The sequence below is a fragment of the Mesitornis unicolor genome, unplaced genomic scaffold, assembly GCF_000695765.1.
Source record: "Mesitornis unicolor isolate BGI_N332 unplaced genomic scaffold, ASM69576v1 scaffold1890, whole genome shotgun sequence".
Lineage (NCBI taxonomy): Eukaryota > Metazoa > Chordata > Aves > Mesitornithiformes > Mesitornithidae > Mesitornis > Mesitornis unicolor.
In genome coordinates this window covers 91,479-108,934 of record NW_010160191.1, presented here as the reverse complement: position 1 = coordinate 108,934, position 17,456 = coordinate 91,479, and the positions used below count along the sequence as shown (strand labels likewise).

Here is a 17,456-nt window from a genome sequence, read left to right as displayed (position 1 = left end):
GATTGAACAAAAGTGTAAATCACCCTAGGAGATGAAGAATACCTAAGATAATGCAGATTCTTATTGACATTATATATCACAATTGGAAAAAGTATAACAACATCAGAATTTACAACCCTTGATTTTTGAGATTTTAACCCCCAAACTGTATTACAATAATACTTCCAACTTCATACAGTTTGCAGAGAGTATTCTAACTGAATTCCAAGTACATGCTCTACTTAATGCTTATGAATTTCATTACAATGCAGTATGTTTGCTGACATGTAACAGAAGTGAAGTTGCTTAAATTAAATATCTGTTACATTATATCCCAGTTTTTGTTATATATATGGAATGAATATTTGTGTGGTTTTATAGGAAAAACTGAACAGGTAGAAATTCTGGCAAACTTTTCAAGATTGCCAAAGAAATGGTCATACATATTTGCAAAGGATATCTACAGCTGTAGTTCTGTCTGTGCTGGTGCACTTCAACTATGGCACTAACAGGACCACAAATTTGCATGCTGAATAAAAATTGCTTGTCTCCTGTCCTTGCTGGTTCATGTCTATTTTGCATGTGACAGCTTTGTCGCTCCATCTCTAACTCATTTTTCCCTTGGAGGAAGGCAATGACATAAAGAACCCCAGGGACATTAGAATGCTTCATAAACATGATGAGAGCATCCAGCCTCTTCGTTTAAAGCAGGTACCATATTGCTACCAACATCTGCTTTGGGCTATAATGAGACCCTTAAACAAAACACACCATATTGAATAGGCAGAGTCCTGTAACATCTGTTGATTGTGCTTGAATATTTGGCAGCTGTATATGTGGCGTCTCATACTTACTGCCAGTTACGCTGTTGTTCTGGCCATCAAACAGATTCTTTTGGGAACTGTGTCACATTTCTGTGGGGAATGGACTGATCAATAATCAATGGACTGATTGGTGATTTCCAACATGAAACCAAGAGGGACCAGAAGATGCATTAGGATTTTGACATATTTCTAGCAGATAGAGCTGTTTGTGAAATCTTGGTTATGGCAGTATCCTCTAGATGAGTCACCAAACAATCCTTATGGCTGCAAAGAAAGCACCATTCTTTACCTTCTTTAGTAATGATATTACCTGTTGAACATCCTGCTGGAAAACACAAAGTTGCAGCCTTTGATGTAGCCGGACCTTTCTGTGTTGCCAGATGCTCTCCAGGCGCCTCTGGTGATGCAGGACTTCATGTACCACATCCAACACCTGGTGAACAGCCTTGGAGTAGTTTGCAGTAGCAGTGAGGGATTCAGAGTTCCCAGGGCTCAAGGGACGCTGTAGAACATCCAGCAAGGCTTTTCCATCCTGGCTCACCTGCGGAAAGAAATAAGTGTACTTCACTGTACTGGTACTTAAATATCCAATAGCTGACAGAGAACAGTCTAGCCAATTCTTTTTCCCCTGTGTGTTCTCCTTATTTTAGTCAAAAAGGAAGAAAGGCCTCATAACATCTCTTTTTGACTTGTACTTACACATTCAGCACTTGCCTTCGCTTCCTAGTGGGCCTGCTGTGCCACTCAGCAGGAGCACAGACACCACGCTGCTGGGACTGCATACATAGAGACAGAGATCCCAAGACTTTATTATGTTCTGACACTCGGGCACTGAAAATTCCTGACATATACCAGTTGATGACAGGTGGCATTTGCAACAGCGGGCCTATTTTTGTGAGGAGGTGACATTTTAAGAAAACCACAGATGGCAGAGTCATTCATATTCTGTATGATAAGGGAGAGTCCTTTCTTCGTAAGTAACTAAGTATTTATATATGTTGAGAAATGTGACATTCCAATTCTGTTCTTCATTGAGTGGCAGTGAAAAATAAATTAGTATATGATAGTGATTCTTTTCTTTCCCTGGAACAGCTCAGAGGGACCTACAGTCTCCACTTTCAATGGGCTACAAAGTTTGCTGGCAAATGCAAGCCCTCTGCACATGTGTAACCTTTTTTGAGCATATTAAAACACATTTGCTGATGCAAAGGCATTTGGGCATTAAAAAAACCCAGAATGCCAGATATTTTAACACCAGATTTTTTCCTGGAACATTCCTGGAGCATTTTCATATTGCAGGAGAAAAATGAAAACTGGAATCACAAAAACCAAACTGCTATTAACAAGTGTGCACATGCACTGATTCTATAAAAATGGCTTTTTGAAATATTTTTCAGTTGCAGATGGCAAAGTTAAGATATTTTGTTCAACAGTAATGTTAAATGAGGACACTATCGGAATCCCTCTCCTCTTCCCAGCCCACTTTTCTCTTTTCCTTCTGAAACAAACTGCAATGTAAATCACAAGATTTTCTAAAAAGTGCTTTTATTTCTATGCAATCACAATCACCAACCTTGCCAAATAATGGCTTAAAGAACTTTTTTCATCCAGTTTGAATTTTGAACAAGCCATGCCACACCCCAGTCTGTTGTACCAGTCTGCATCTGATGCATTTTCAGAGAAATCAGGAGAGCCTTTGAGATTTATACTGGCAAAAGTGGGAGTCAAATCTCATCATATTATGTGACTATTAGGTGAGCTTAGGCAGATCCTTGGAGATATTTTAAATATTCAGGGAAATTTGGAATTAGATCAGGAAATAATTAGAGAGTCCATAGGGAGTGGCTTTCCACACTGAAATTCAGTTGCTGTTGAAGACCAGCTGGAACAATTTGCACACGCTGAAGCCCACTGGGGTGACAGAGGGAAGGATTGTACTCGCCAACAGCAATGGACAGCAGCAATATGGGGGAGATTTTAGGAAGAAACACTGAGGCACAGGTGTTACCTTGGCAACACTATGGAGGTAGCAATAGCTGCTAGGCAGGAAGAAGCAGCTTCTAGACGAGGAAGGAGACAAGGCATATCCTATTTTATCTGTGGGAGGATAATCAGCAACAATTAAATCACTGGGAACAGGAAACCAAGGCTATGCAGGCACTTGGAAGCAGTTTATTAGACCAGGAACTCACTCTTTGCACTGGCTAAAAACACAGTGTACATTCACTGTGTTCCTGTTACTGGCCTTTGGGCTTACAGTTGGTCCGAAGCCATCCCTGAGTGGTGTTACAGTGCTTTTTAAATCAGCCCTTGCTGATTAACACTGACCGGAATCAGGACTAACAATAAAGGCTCAAAAGTTTACCAGTAAGAGACATGTGATTGCACAGACAATATGACAGACATACTTTACTCACAAAACTTTCCAGAAAACTTTGTGCCAAGATACAGACCTATTCATACCTACACCATCTCCCAAGTGCAGGCCCTCCACATCAGTTTTATGCCTCTCAGAGGTATAATCCTGCAATTCTTCCATTTGGAGGGGTGAGACACTTGGGTAAAATACTCTGTATACTAATCGTGACTGACCAAAACACCAGACTAAATCCAGTCATCTTACAAAAACATGCTCTGCCAGAGCTGACTAGTGGGTGAATAGGGCTAACAAGGCCCTTCTTACAATAAAACGTCTCAGTAGCAGGAGCAATGCAGAACAAAAAGACTGTTTCAAAGGCAACAGCTTATATGCCCCTACTTTATCTGAAGCTGAGACAGGACAACATTCTCCCAGATTCATGATGTGAGTACACTCTGCATTCTCTCTTACTCCTTTCTGTTCTATAGGATTTAGACCTTTATCTACTACAAAATAATTTGTTCCTGCTGTCTAAAAAACCTCAGAGATTACAGGTTATGATTTTTTCCTGATGGGCATAGCCTTCCAGTTATTCTCTGCACAGGCAGAGACAAACACCAGACTTCAAGTGGTTGTGTTGCCCTGCTTATAAGCATTAACACAAATCAGAGACTATTAGAAGTGCTGCTCCTGCTCTCCAATTTATATGCTTGTCTGGTCATGCTGGCCTAAATATATGACAAGCAGCACAGTGACAATCAGGTAAACAGTGGTATTCAGTATTTGCAAGGATTACATACATATTCCAGGATTTCATATCTTCTGCAGCTCTGAAGTTTTTTGGCTTAAAATGTTTCTTTCCCGAAAGTATTTTTGTTGTGAATATTATTACATTCCCAATCATCAGGCACAGAAAGTTTGTGCTCTCAAGAGTTCAACAATGAACAGATTTCAGAAAAGAAGGGAACAGCTTCATAAATGGAGAAGCTACCTACTGTGCTCTTTCAGTCATTTCCATGTTCTCCTTATAACTGCAAAAATAAATCACAAAATCTCTTTTCACGTGAATCTTTTGAATTTTTCAAGGACTGTACAAGGAGACAAGCATGAACTACCCACCTTAGTTGCACCACTTCACTTACATCTCACTTACAATGTATTTTAAAGAAGTATTGCAAAAGTCTTAAACTGACTGTCTTAAACCCGCACCCAGCACGACTTGCAGTCCCTGTAAGGTGCAAGTGCGACTGCTGCATTTGTCAAAGCTAATTTGATGATTTCTTACTTATTTTGAAAAGTACAGAATTGCTGCTGGACTCTGGGAAAATTTACCTTACCACCTGACACAATACACATATACACTCCTGTCATATGGTGATACTCCTGCATTTTGGCTTCATGGTAGAAGAAGGGCTAGGATGGACAGATACTTCCATAAAAAGTTAATGTGACCTTAGGTGAACCGAAAAAAAGATTTTGCTGTGCTAGTGGAATAAACACCCTGGATGCAGTAGCCATAGCTAGGGAATAAGTTAAAATCTGTAGATAACCTACATAAAGACCTCCAAATCCTTGCAAGTGACTACACTAATGGTGCCATCTGTGAAACAGCTACAGTTTGCACTAGGAAAAAAACCCTGGTCTTTAGACCAAATAGATGAAGCCTCTGGGAACAGACAGTAAAATGCAGTTAATCAAGTCACAGTGAACAAGAAGTTCTCACCATCAACCAGGCTCAAGCCTGGCTGAAGAAAACCTCTCTTTCTCTCCCTCCTTATCTTTACCAAATCAGTACAGTCCTCAGTAGGGGTGTCTCAAGTTTATCTCCTGCTATTTATCCATTAGAAGCGCCAGTGGAGCAACATAAACACACCTTGGCTAGAGACATCTAGAACAACTCTTTTTGCAAGAGGGTGATCTGCCATCTCATGTGTATCTCCTTCCTCCAGCACTGTTCTACCCCAAGTAAAAGCAAGAGCACCACTTGATTTTCAGAAGGAAGAAAGCCTGTTCTGCCAGCAGCTTGGCTTAACACAAGATCGGATTGCTTTGCTGTGGATTGTGTATCAGGCCCAGGGGCTCTGCCTCCACTATTTCTGATCTTCACTTAAGTACAATAAAGGAAAGAAGCTAAATGTTCATGACTCCAACCATGGCAAGAGGGAAAAAAAAAAAGCCTTCCTAAGATTCTTTGGGCAACTCTTCTTATGTTCCTGCAATGATTCTGAACTGCTTTGTTATACCCTGTAACAGAACAGAATATGCCCATATATCCTATTAAATGTTAGTATCCTGTTAAATATCCACATAAAATAGTTATTCCAAGGAATGTTCATTCTATTCCAAATCTCTTAGAATTACAGAAATAGAAACAGAGATTTTCAATGACTCTGCAGGAAAAGAAAGGAAAGAAAAAGCTACTATTTTAATCTCACCATAGAGAGCTCTGAGGGAAGAAACATTATTTTTTATGGACAAGGGGCATTATCTAGGTTGCAGAAATAGGGATGTGGATAGGCAGCAAGATTCCTAAGTCTAATCCAGGCTTTTCAGCTCACCATGTAGCTGTGGAAAAAAGGATGAACATTTCTGAAATAACAGACTGTAACTTTTCTGGCAATTCTACATACTGTTTAAAAATGTACTTATTAGTAAAATAATATTGAAATGTTTTAAACAGCAGTGTCTGTGACAAGTTATAGCTTTCTGAGGAAACATCAGCAAAAGCAATATGCAAGTTAAAGGTTGATTTTGATAATGAGTTTTAAATGAATTTTCATTTCATAAAAGCTAAGATTGGGGCTGATAAACAAAATGCCAGTTTCAAACATTATTGGTTTTTTATTTAATCCATTTTTTACTTCATTTTTGGAAATAATTTTTACATGCAATCAAAAAAACTTAGTTTCACCTCACTTGGCACATGTATAAAATTCACAGTTGCAACTAGAGGTCAACAGGACCATTCTGTGCTTCCTCACACAATCTGCTGTTCCTGAGATGCCCGAGTACTGAATAAGGAGTTGCCCTTTGTGACTGCAACGCAGACTTGCTCATTCTAATTCACTAACTCCCAAATTCTTGCCCACCTTCAGAAAATAAGAAATTTCTATCGAAAATTCATTACATTCATCATCGAGGTATCTGCGTAAGTTCACTCTGTATGTGTGAATGCCTACCACCAAGCCTCGATTAACAAATCCTTTTCTCTTCTGTTTTATACTATAGATTTTCCCAGGAACATGATGACCAGAGCAAGTCCTCAGCATGGAGGAGATTTGTTATGTTCTGTTCTGGAGTCTTCACTTGGTAACTTACTAAGTATAGAAAGCACTACCAGTGTCCTCCTGTCCAGCTTGGAAAACCCTGCAAGGAGCAAAACCTCTTGATACCCAGAAAGACAGTCAAGCACACCACCATACAGGGAAATGACAAATACAACTAAACATAAGCATTCAGGGGATCTGTGGATTATTTTCCAACAAGCTTGAGTCCTGAAGACATGAATTACAGATAAGGTACATGGCTTTCCACCTCCAGGGTAATTTTCAGGTTGGCCCATGCCTGAGGTGAACATCTAGACTTGCTTCATTCCTAAAAGGACTCCTCCCAGATGCCAGGGAGGTCCTGCAGCCCTCTTGCAAAATAAAGAGGACTAATCACAGACCCTTGCCTGCAGTCAGATGCACTGAATGTTGGCTGTTTGTCAGTAGCTTTCATTTCATACTGCAGTCTGGATGGGGGAAAAAGCAAGTGAAGAATTTTATGGGATTTTTTACAAAATGCCAAAGAATATGTTTTAGTCTTAGCATCCTTTGCACCCGATTTAAAGGAAAAAAACACATAACCTACTTAGGTCTGAGATATTTGACAACACTACATACAAATGCATCTGACGTGGCATGTGGTTTAGTGGTAGACTTGGTAGCATTAACAGCTGGACTTGATGATCTTGAGGGTCTTTTCTGCCCTAAATGATTCTACGTTCTGTGATTTTACATAAAGTGCAGTCTTTTGCAGCACTCATTGTAGTAAGAACCTGACATGTCTGTGACTTTGTGTATTGAAGAAATAGAAGAAAAAGAAAAGCCTTTGGCAGCCTCTGTTCCCATTACCATACCTGTACTAGGGCTAGGACTCATTCACAGAAGGAAAGCAGCAGGAGTACAGCTAATGGTGGCTTAAAGGAGTTCCCTGTTCAGTAAACGCAGTGAAGCAGCTCTTCTTTGGGTGCCAACGCTAGTTCTAGATTTCATCTCTGTATGGGTTTAGTTCCTCAGATTGTCCAGTTGTGCCCATACAAGCATATTTCTGGCAGTCACCTCCTACAGCCTAGGATTAGATCTGACTCCAAAATGCAGTCATATATCTGTTATCACTCAATAGATACATTCTTCTCTGGGAAGCACATACCTCTGTGTAGGCCTGTGTTACTTGTTCATACAGGGTCTGATGATGGTGGATGGCCAGTTCCAGGTCTTGCATTTCTGAGGGGAGGCCTCCTTCACTACACATTTTGCACCAGGCATCCACACCTGAAAGGAACTGAAACAATCCCAGGAACAATGAGCAACAGTGACACAGAACAACATCTCATCAACATTAGGAATCTTTGTTTGCAGAGTGCCATGTGTCAGAGTTATAAAAGAGTGCTTTTGGGCATCCTGAAACAGCACATTCCTGTCACCTCCTCAGTACCTGAAGAACATCTAGATCCAAAAAGGGAGGCTGAAACATGTTTAGAAAAAAACATCAGTGTGAAGCACAAAAGGACAGAGTTATAGCTCCAGCTGTATTTGGCACTGTCTCAGCTGTCAAACTTCCCCCAGCCACTTACCTGTCCTTAACAGTACTATTTTGAGCAATAGAAAACTCCAATAAAAATCAATTATGACATTCATATCAGTGAAAAGCAGAGAGTCTGTATTCAAGCAGTTCCCATGCCAGGGCTAGCTCGGTGGATTGCTAATAGACTACCAAGGCTTTAAACACCTGGGTCTCACATTTGAGTCTGGCCCAGGTCAGCAGTGAACGGATACCGTTACCATCTGACGGCTGCTAAGCGGCCAATGCAAAATGAGCTGCTGGTCTCAGTCCAGTTCCTGGTGGGCAGACATCCATGAAAAGGCATAAAAAAAAAAAAAAATCATTGCCATTGCAATTGATATGGTTTAGCACCTTGGTTGGAAGCCTTAACAGCCAGCCAGAAACTGAATGGCTTTGGGGAGCAGAGGGATGGAAAAAAATATTTTTCCACTCTTAAAGGCCTCCAGAGCACTGCTGATGCACTTTGGCAGAAAAATTGGGGAAGCTCTCCTGGGTGCTGCCTGTTCTGTAAAAGAAAAGAGGAATTTAGTCTCTAAGGTTCCCATCCTGTTTTTCTTTTAAGCAGGGCTCACTTCAATTACACAGCTCACAAGTTCATATTTTGTCCTTACAAATGGCCTAATGCCACCTCATTACTTCTTATTAATATTTTCTCTTCTTCCGTCTTTCTGTTAAACCAGCCTGCCATACTTTGGGGCTATTTATAAAAAAGAACAGCTAATTATACAACAGATGCAGCACCCCATAGGGTGAATGTATAATGTCACAAAACCACTCCCAGGATCACAACTTTATCCATTCCTGAAGTGTTCACCTGTGGCTTGTTAGTAAAGCACTCTCTCCCTGCATGAAGGGTGGTGAGATTCAAAACAAAGAATTTCAATTCAACTCTGGCCCTGGCATCAGCACCCTTTTTTATTAGCAGTGTAAAGCTATTTGTCATGCTGCTGTGTAATCAAGGCTATAAAGTGTTTGCATTGTAAACATTTATTTTCAGTGCATAAAGCTTCAGTGACAAAGATGAATTCCTAAATGTTCATGTCTACAAAGTACAAATCTACCAGTGAAAACTGCTTTTTAGAAGACTGGGGGCAAGGGTGGCAGGTTCTCTTGTGTTGGTTTGACTCCCGATCTCTTGAATCTCTTCAGATGAAATCCCCGAACAGCCTTGCGTAAAGCTGAAGTCATCACATTTTGGGCCAAAGTAGTGGAATTCACATCATTTCCTATGCAGTTTTAAGAACATGGAGCTGAGATCAATCCCTTTTGGGGCTGTTACATGAACCTCTTGGTTTAAACAGTGAACAAAAGACCTTTACGCCTTACAGACCAGTACTCCTGCTGCTGGAATCACACTGCTATGGCTCTTATCAAAACTGCTGAATTCTACCAGTTTTAGTACAAGCTCTTATAGTTGCTCATTTATTGCCATAGCCCCAGACTGTGATTTGCACAGTAGGTGGGAGAAGTCTCAGGAAGATCCTATGCACATAACCACATTTCCACCTTGTTGTCTCACATCTGTATTTGTTTTGTATACCTATTGTATGTAGACAATGCCACATCAACAATTACATCAGTAATTTCTCTTTTGCCACTCGCAGGAGCAGTTGACATCAACTGTTTTAAAAAGTTGTAAGAAATGCAGTCTGACAGTGTTTTATTCTGATATGCTGAAACACTGCACAGTGGTCTATGCTGCGTGTATAGATTCACGTAAGGACAGGAACTTTTTTTTTTTTTAAGGATTTTTGCAAAGTGTTAGTTCATACCATAGGACTATCGATTTGGATATTTTGAAAAAAAGCAGCTATGTTAATTTGTATTACTTGTCACACATGGTGGCAGTCAAAAAGCTTTATTAAATGTAACTCTGAATGCTAGAAACATATTCACATCACAAAATCGCCATTTGACTGAATTGAAAAAAGATGCATTCAAAACTGTAAATTGCAAATTGCTAACTGTTAGGTTGGAGCTGTTACTGTCCACTGGATACTCAATACCATTTAAATTAATTCCTTAAATGTCTAGTTAGCACATAAGCTAGAACAGCTCCTGTTGGGAACATAAAAGGTGCTTAAATATGATTTGAAATGACAGGCTCCAATAATTGTCCATGTTTTTCAAGACTTCAGAAAAAAATAAGAAAAATTTCTCCTAAAAAATAAAAAAGTCTAAGGTATCTTTGTGTCTCTGATCCAGTCCAAAAGTAACTTTAAAGTAATGACCTATGCTTACTCCTGACTCACAACCTATTCACCTAAGTTGCAAATTCTGTATTAGGTCAGGTAGTGATGTATTCCAAGATCGTTTCTTCCTAGCTTTCCTCAGGAACCGCCATGCTGTATCACACAGCTCTGACAGGTTGTAGTCCAGATTTCTCCACTTTTTTTGCCCAGGCCTTGCTTACTGCTTACTAGGCCTCTGTGTGGAAGCTGCAGAATAACCAGGGGGGTTCTCCTAGGCCCTGGAGAAATGAAGCCAAACTCCAGTGTACTTTCATACTACAGGATGGCTCTGAGGAAAGATGGGGAGAAGGCCATGAAACCACTTTCCTCAGTGGCTGATAATATCCCTTGATACCCTGAATTTTTGTATGAGGATAATCGTATATTTCCTGTTGATGTTTCTGGAATTTTCCTGTCTAATGAAGAAGTTATCTTGGTCTTATCCCTGCATCTTATAGATATCAACTAGCTTTTCCTTTCCTCCCTTTTCTCAAATTCTTCTTCCCTTTTTCCTTTCCTCCTTTTTCCTTTCCTCCCTTTTCTCAAATTCTTCCTCCCTTTTTCCTTTCCCTCTCTTTTGCATTTGCTTTCCTCAAACTGGGGAGTTCAGGATGTGCCTAGAGAGCTCCAGGCAGAGATGAGAGATGAGAATAGTAGTCTTCCTGGTTAGGGAGTAAGGTAATATGAAACAAATGGTCAGAGGTCAGTTTTCAGAGAATCAGCATAAATGTCTTGTGTGTGCACCTAACACCTACTACCTTAAATAGTAATTCTGCGTGTGCACTTCTGAAGGTAGTCTCTGACCCAGAGTTAATTGGCTGACATCCCTTGGCTGATTGAAGACATTAATTTGTTCATTCTGACAGGATCTGTAGAGCGAGCATGTTATGAATTCTTTAGCACACTTTCAGACATTACATCCAAGAAAGGGAGGACACCTGGTATGTCTGCTTCCCCCAGCTGGCAGTTAGCAGGCTGGAATCTCATCTGGAGTAAATCAGCACAATTCTCTTGAAATCACAGTGAGATAAGGCATGTTCCTCTGCATTCTCTTGCAACTTTGATTAGCCTCAGAAATACATAAAGAAGCAGATTCTCTTTTGCACTAGACTATCTCCATGCAAGCCAGGGGGAAGGGGGAAGAGGGAGAAGGAAGAGAAAAGAAAAGAAGAAAAAAAACCCAAACAATTCCCAGCCAAGAGCTTTGTAGCAGGTGGAATTAAGGGACATTTGAGAAACACCTCCACCAAATATCCTGAGTTGCACCTTGACCTGGACATAGTGGTTGTTTGGAGTTTAGTTTACCAGCTTTTGATCAAACACAAGCTGAAGGAAGCCTGGCTAGAGACTAAGGTGGCAAGATTTGTCTTTTCTTCCTTTCTTTCTTTTTTCCATTTTATTTTCTCTTTTTCTGATGACGGTTTAGTATGTACAAATTGTGTTTAAAAAAATTTTGAGGAAGACACATGAGTTCACGTACACACAATAAAAGAAAAAAAAATAAAGAAAAAAAGAAAAAAAAAAGCTGTGATGCAGGAACTCATTCAGCCAAGTCCCATTCAAGATGCCACATGTATCTGCAATAAGAGCCAGGAAAGCAATGTGATTCTGAGGCACATGAAGACAGATGTGAGGTTCAATTCCCAGCAGGGTTGACTCAGCCTTTCATCCTTCCAAGCCAGACAAATTGTATTCTCTGCAGTTTTCTGTGTGGGGTCTTTAGGAAGAGACCTTGAAAAACAAGTTGCTTCCTGCTCAGCTTGCATATTATAGAGATCGTAGAGCTTTCCATAAATCTCTGTCCCAAGCCAACAACTTTCTTGCAGGCTGGGGTGTGCCAAAGGCTGAAAGATTAAAGCCCTAATAGACTTGCTTCCTGTTGGCATCACAGACAACTCCAATCAATGGGAAGGAATGAACAGAGACTGCAGCAGCTTATCACACTGGAGAAGGAAAGAATCTGCATATCAGATTGGTGTGAGGGAAGCAGGGGGACGCTGTGGAAGAAATGGTTGGATCCACAACAAGATTACCTTTGCTGACAGAACAAAGGGAGTGAAAAAAAGATTTGATCTGTGACAGAGGAAACAGTGGGTTTATCTACATCTTTGCTTCAGAGATTTGATCCTTATTTATTGTAAAATAATGAAGGCCTGATTTGAGTTAAAAAAGCCCCCTATGTGATGCCAAATGATAAAGAGTCACATTTGGAATGAATGTCTGATAGACAACAGACTGAGTTATAGACCAAATCCCAAACACTTTATACTGTACAGAGATCAAATGACTAAACTATTAGCATTCAAGTCATTGGTTTATCCTACCAGAATTACTAAGGCAAGGCCAAAATTTTAGTTCTGGCTAATGGACACTGACTCTCATACTTCTTTTTTTTTTTAGCAGTCTTTTACAGGCTTCACATCAGCACTTATCTTCCATAGAATTGTCTCTCATTCCAAGTGAGGAGCAACTGCTGTTCACAATTAGCAAATTCTCCTGTCTGTTAATATAGACCAGTTTCTGTCAGACAGCACAAACTTCATTTCCTTATGAAAAGGTGCCAAGGCAGGATTGGGCTTTTCAGACCCATCCATATAATCGTAAAAGAAAAAGACCCAAAGCTGAAAGTGTCATTAGTGTAGGTTTTTTTCAAGCTAAGGCTGAGGCAAAAAAACCACTTTTCTAAAGGCAGGAAGACAACAACAAAAAATCTCGTTTCACAGACAGCTTGCTATTTTATTGCCTTTCATGCTATACCTCAATAGGTAATACCTCAGCAACTCTTCATAAATTGGAAACAAGACTGACACTTCAGAAAAATAGGGGATTGTTCATTTTTAAAAAGCAAAAAAAACACCAACCAACACAAACTAAACAAGAAAGAGCTAATTCATTGATAAAATTAACTGATAAACCTTAAACATTCTCATTGTGACTATAGGCTGGATATAAATTATTTTCTGATTTTTCTTTATGAACATATTACAACTGACAATTATTAACATGAAGACTACACCTAAACACTACAGTGACCATTGCACTGAGATAAAAATTCTTGTATTGGGCATCTTCTTAGCATATCAGTCCCATCAGAGACACTGAGTGTGCTTACATGAGTAAGTGCCCAGTAGGGTGAGTAATTGCTCTGTGCTGTGGTCTGTTGTCAATAGGAAACACCAAATAAAGAAAAATCCATTATAATCCTACAGTCAGAAACAAACAATAAAGAAAATCTTTACTCTTTGAGTTAAAATTTTCCATACATAAATACTGTCTTATGAAGCACAGTTTCTGGCTTATCAGTTATAATTTCTTCTTCAAACACATGAAGTATGGGTCATTTTATAAACATCAAGCACTCCCACTTAGTAGCTTTGATATTAACTACTTGGAAAAACAAGTACACAACAATACTGAAGAGAGCCCCAAAGTAGTGTTTGTCACTGGAAAATGAATGTAATCAACACATGATGAAAGTTGAACCAAAGTTGAACAAACCAGAGTTCAGGGACATGGAAAATTTTCTTGGATGTTCCTAGCTGTCTCAGAAATCTCTACTTAGTGAGATCTAACAAAGTCTGGGGCTATGGAGAACACTGCAAGAGTAGGTAGTAGAAGTTTAATTAACAATAATGTGCAATGATGTGCTTTGGCTCCTAGAAATTGCCTGCTGGTATGGGTCTGTCATATGTGTGAATATTCCTGTGCACATAACATATACTATGTACACATATGAGTGCAGATACTGTTTTCCTGACCATAATAATCCTGAATTTATCCACCGCATTGATGAAATATTAGGCAATAAAGCAGCATGTTACTGCACCAGTGCACTTCAGTTATGATCAGATTCTTTCTCATGACTAAGGGGTAAATACATTTTCTTACCCACTCAGGGAACATGTGCTAGTTTTTATGGGGAAATGTTACTATTTGTTTTTGAGACACCAATCCACTAGGAACAACCTCACTAGATATAAGCCAAAAGCCATCAGGTTCAATGCAGCAGCATCATTGTCAAAGTAGCAGTGGATCATTTTGGCACTCACAAAAGCAGCTCACCTGTTCAGCTTTCTGGTGAAAGACAGCAGACATGGCTAAGATGGTGCTGCGCTCATCCAGAGCTGCAGCAAAACTCTTCCACTCTTGATCCAGCTGGCTGGATATTTGTTTAATTTGCTGGGAAGCGTAATGGCCTGCTTCAGAAAGCCTCGATGCAACAGACATGATCCGATTGATGTTGACATAGGCGTTCTGAAAATTAAAAAGCACACGTAAATAAAGAGAAGGAAGAACCATGACTACCCTCTGCCTTCATTACACATTCCAAACACCACCAGTTGGAGTAAAGCCGAACAGTTCAGTGAAAGCAATCAACCACATGCTTAAATATGCATGAATAGCAGGCATACTATGTTCCACTCTAAAAATGCGTCCCTTAGGAATCTTTTTGCACATCTATGCCATTATCTAACACCGTTATCTTCCTCTCTCCCCTTGAATTTATTTTTATAAAACTAATTTGCCATACTTTAGCTATTTACTCACCTGTTAGGGTCTACTCATTGCTTCTATTTATTCTCAATATTTCTGTTGTGTGACTTCATATTTCTGGGTGCTATATTCACAAATTCGTAAGTGAAATGTTTGCTTTCTGTCCTTTGAGAACTCTCTGACAATCTTTTATAGACATTCAGTGTCAACAAATGGAAAAGTCTTACAGAACTTAAAAGAGCTCATAAGGATATTCTATAGAAATATGAGTTTCCATAGAAATGTCTATTAAATTATACTCTTCAGTTAAAATGTTATTTTTTCTGCAGGTTATTTTAAGCTGTTCTTCAGCAGAGATACCATTTAACTACATTCTGAATTTAGGAGGATTTTAAAAGCCTACTAAAAGGATAATATTTTCTGTTCTTTCATGAGAATTTTCAATGATGGTTTTTATTCAGCTTTGAAGCAGTGGAAGGATAGTTTTTTCTCAAACTGAACTGTGGACAGCCATGTAATTGCTCTCTATTACCCCATTCTACATAGGAACCTAAACCTGAAAATAAATAGACATCATGACAATGTCTTACAAAGATGCACTTATCAAAAGACAAATGACAGCAGTCTTGAAGATTTCTGGAATGTCATTTGATGTAAAAACTTCTTTCTCTTTCCTCCTTACCAAACAAAAGGAATATCCCGGAATTTGAGATGTTTTGTTAATGTGGACTCACTGCTTTCTCATCTCACTGAAGTACTTCAAAATAGCTTTAGAAATTTCAGAGCTGAATCTGTAAGACCCTTATGCAGAAGGACAGACACAGCCCTGATGATTTTAACAGTATTACTCATGGGCAAATAATAAATCATCAGAGGTGGAAGTGTTTGTTGGAGCAGGATCCCATCATAGTGAGTGGGAGCACAATGTGGGAAGGTATCTGCCAATCCAAACATGAACATAACCGAGCCCTGCCAAGGCAGGCACAGGTCCAAACTACGTTGTGAAGCAGGGCAAAGCATGTCTCCAAAGTGTGTGGGATAACTTTGAAGTACACTCATCATACCTGTAGGTGCTAAAAGAAAGAGAGATGGGGCCGCGCAGCCCTTATGGCCACTCTGCTCGTCCTGGTAGAGCCATGACTGTGACAGCTGTCTGTACACAAACAACACAGATCTAAAGCAATACCCAGCCTCCAGTTTTGTGTTGGTTTGTTGGTTTTGGGTTTCCCACCCCCCGCCCTTATCACATAGCCTTTACTTAAAAATTGGATTTGGCTCAAAATTATCAGATTAATTTTAAAGACAAAAATATTTTTTTTAGTACAGTAAAAGAAACCAATCAAAGTTGTTCTGGAGGTTAAATTATACAGAACAAGATACTGTGTTCTGGAATTTGGACCATCAGCCACAGTCAACCTGTGTTGTCTTTTGTGTCTCTCTAGGTTAGAAACTGGAATTTAGATTAAATATTTAAGCCTTTCTCCCAGAAAGTCCTCATGACTGAGCCTCAGCCAAGATCTTTTTGCAACATTACAGGTCAAATTTTCTAGTGGAAAGCAGTGTAGCATCACCACAGTTACTAAAACTTGGATGAGTTGCACTAAATGAAGACATGGGACTTTGCTGTATTTGAAGGAAAATGAGAATTGCTGAAGAAGTTTTGATTTCATGTAAAAATAAATAGCTGCTTTCATCTTGCTCTTCTTTTTTTAATTTTTTTCCCCCTGCAGAATTATCTCAGCCATTGCAATGCAATGAGCATGGAGGAAAACAACTGTGAATTCCTTGGTTCCCTATAGCTACGGTATATAGATATATTAACTAGTAAAAGGGTAAAGGTAAGATTAGTTGAAATACAGCAGATGTTCTTAGAGCCTGGTTTTTAAGTTAGGGAGATTTATCTATTATTATGTCTATTCGTTATATTTTCATACAGAGATCAGGGGTTTTATGGATGAATTTTCACTTTTCTAGATGAGAAATTTTTGTGGAAGAGTACCAATCCTTCTTGTAGCCAACCCACAAACTCCCCAGCTTTTCCAGGAGAAATGTGGAGCAGTTTTGGAGTCACCTGCTCACACCTCCGTTCACGTAGCGCACCAAGTGGAACTGACTCAGGAAACGGAGACTCCAGAGCTTCCCCTGTGGCTTACTGAGCAATAAATGGATTCAAGTGCAGCATCACATTTGGTGTGCTCCTCTGGACAGCTCCAACAGGTAGAGCAATGGAGATACCACCTATCTGTGGACACACGCGCTCTTTACCTCGGCTTTGTCTGTCCCACCCTCAGTAAAACAGAGACACTGAAGTGGGACTTTGACACATAAGACTTGTCCAAGGTCTCACAGTAAATACAAGACAGAGCAACGACTTGGCTGAAGATCTGGAACTCAGGACAGCACATCCCACCAGACGTAACACATCTTACAGTCTCGGGACCTTTACCCAGTGTCACTATTACTGGGAAAGACGGGATCTCTGTTGTGGACTGAGGTAAAATGCAATATGGCTTCAAGGCATTCCAGAATTTGGTTTCAGGAGAAAAACTTCTAATTGACTACAATCCACAAAGTGCAAGACATTAATTTTCCACCTTGAAGTAGAATAAAATTGTAAGTCACTTTCTCTTCATCTTTATCTGCCAGTGTGTAATGTTCTGAGTAAAATGGAACAAAAATCTACGCTGCCAAAATTCAACTGTTGACATTTCGCAAAGCTAAACCTTCCCTTCCCTCTGGTTT

General features: G+C 39.7%; 1 protein-coding gene across 1 annotated transcript in view; it reads right to left on the bottom strand.

Moving 5' to 3' along the window:
- Positions 1 to 1,113: 1,113 nt before the first annotated feature.
- LOC104544362 (kalirin-like) overlaps positions 1,114 to 17,456 on the bottom strand; it is a gene marked incomplete at both ends in the record, with an annotated part of 87,599 nt that continues 71,256 nt past the window's right edge. Inside the window, 3 exon segments of the mRNA XM_010189221.1 lie at positions 1,114 to 1,344; positions 7,576 to 7,707; positions 14,283 to 14,474. Of these exon segments, the coding sequence (XP_010187523.1) occupies positions 1,114 to 1,344; positions 7,576 to 7,707; positions 14,283 to 14,474 (555 nt within the window).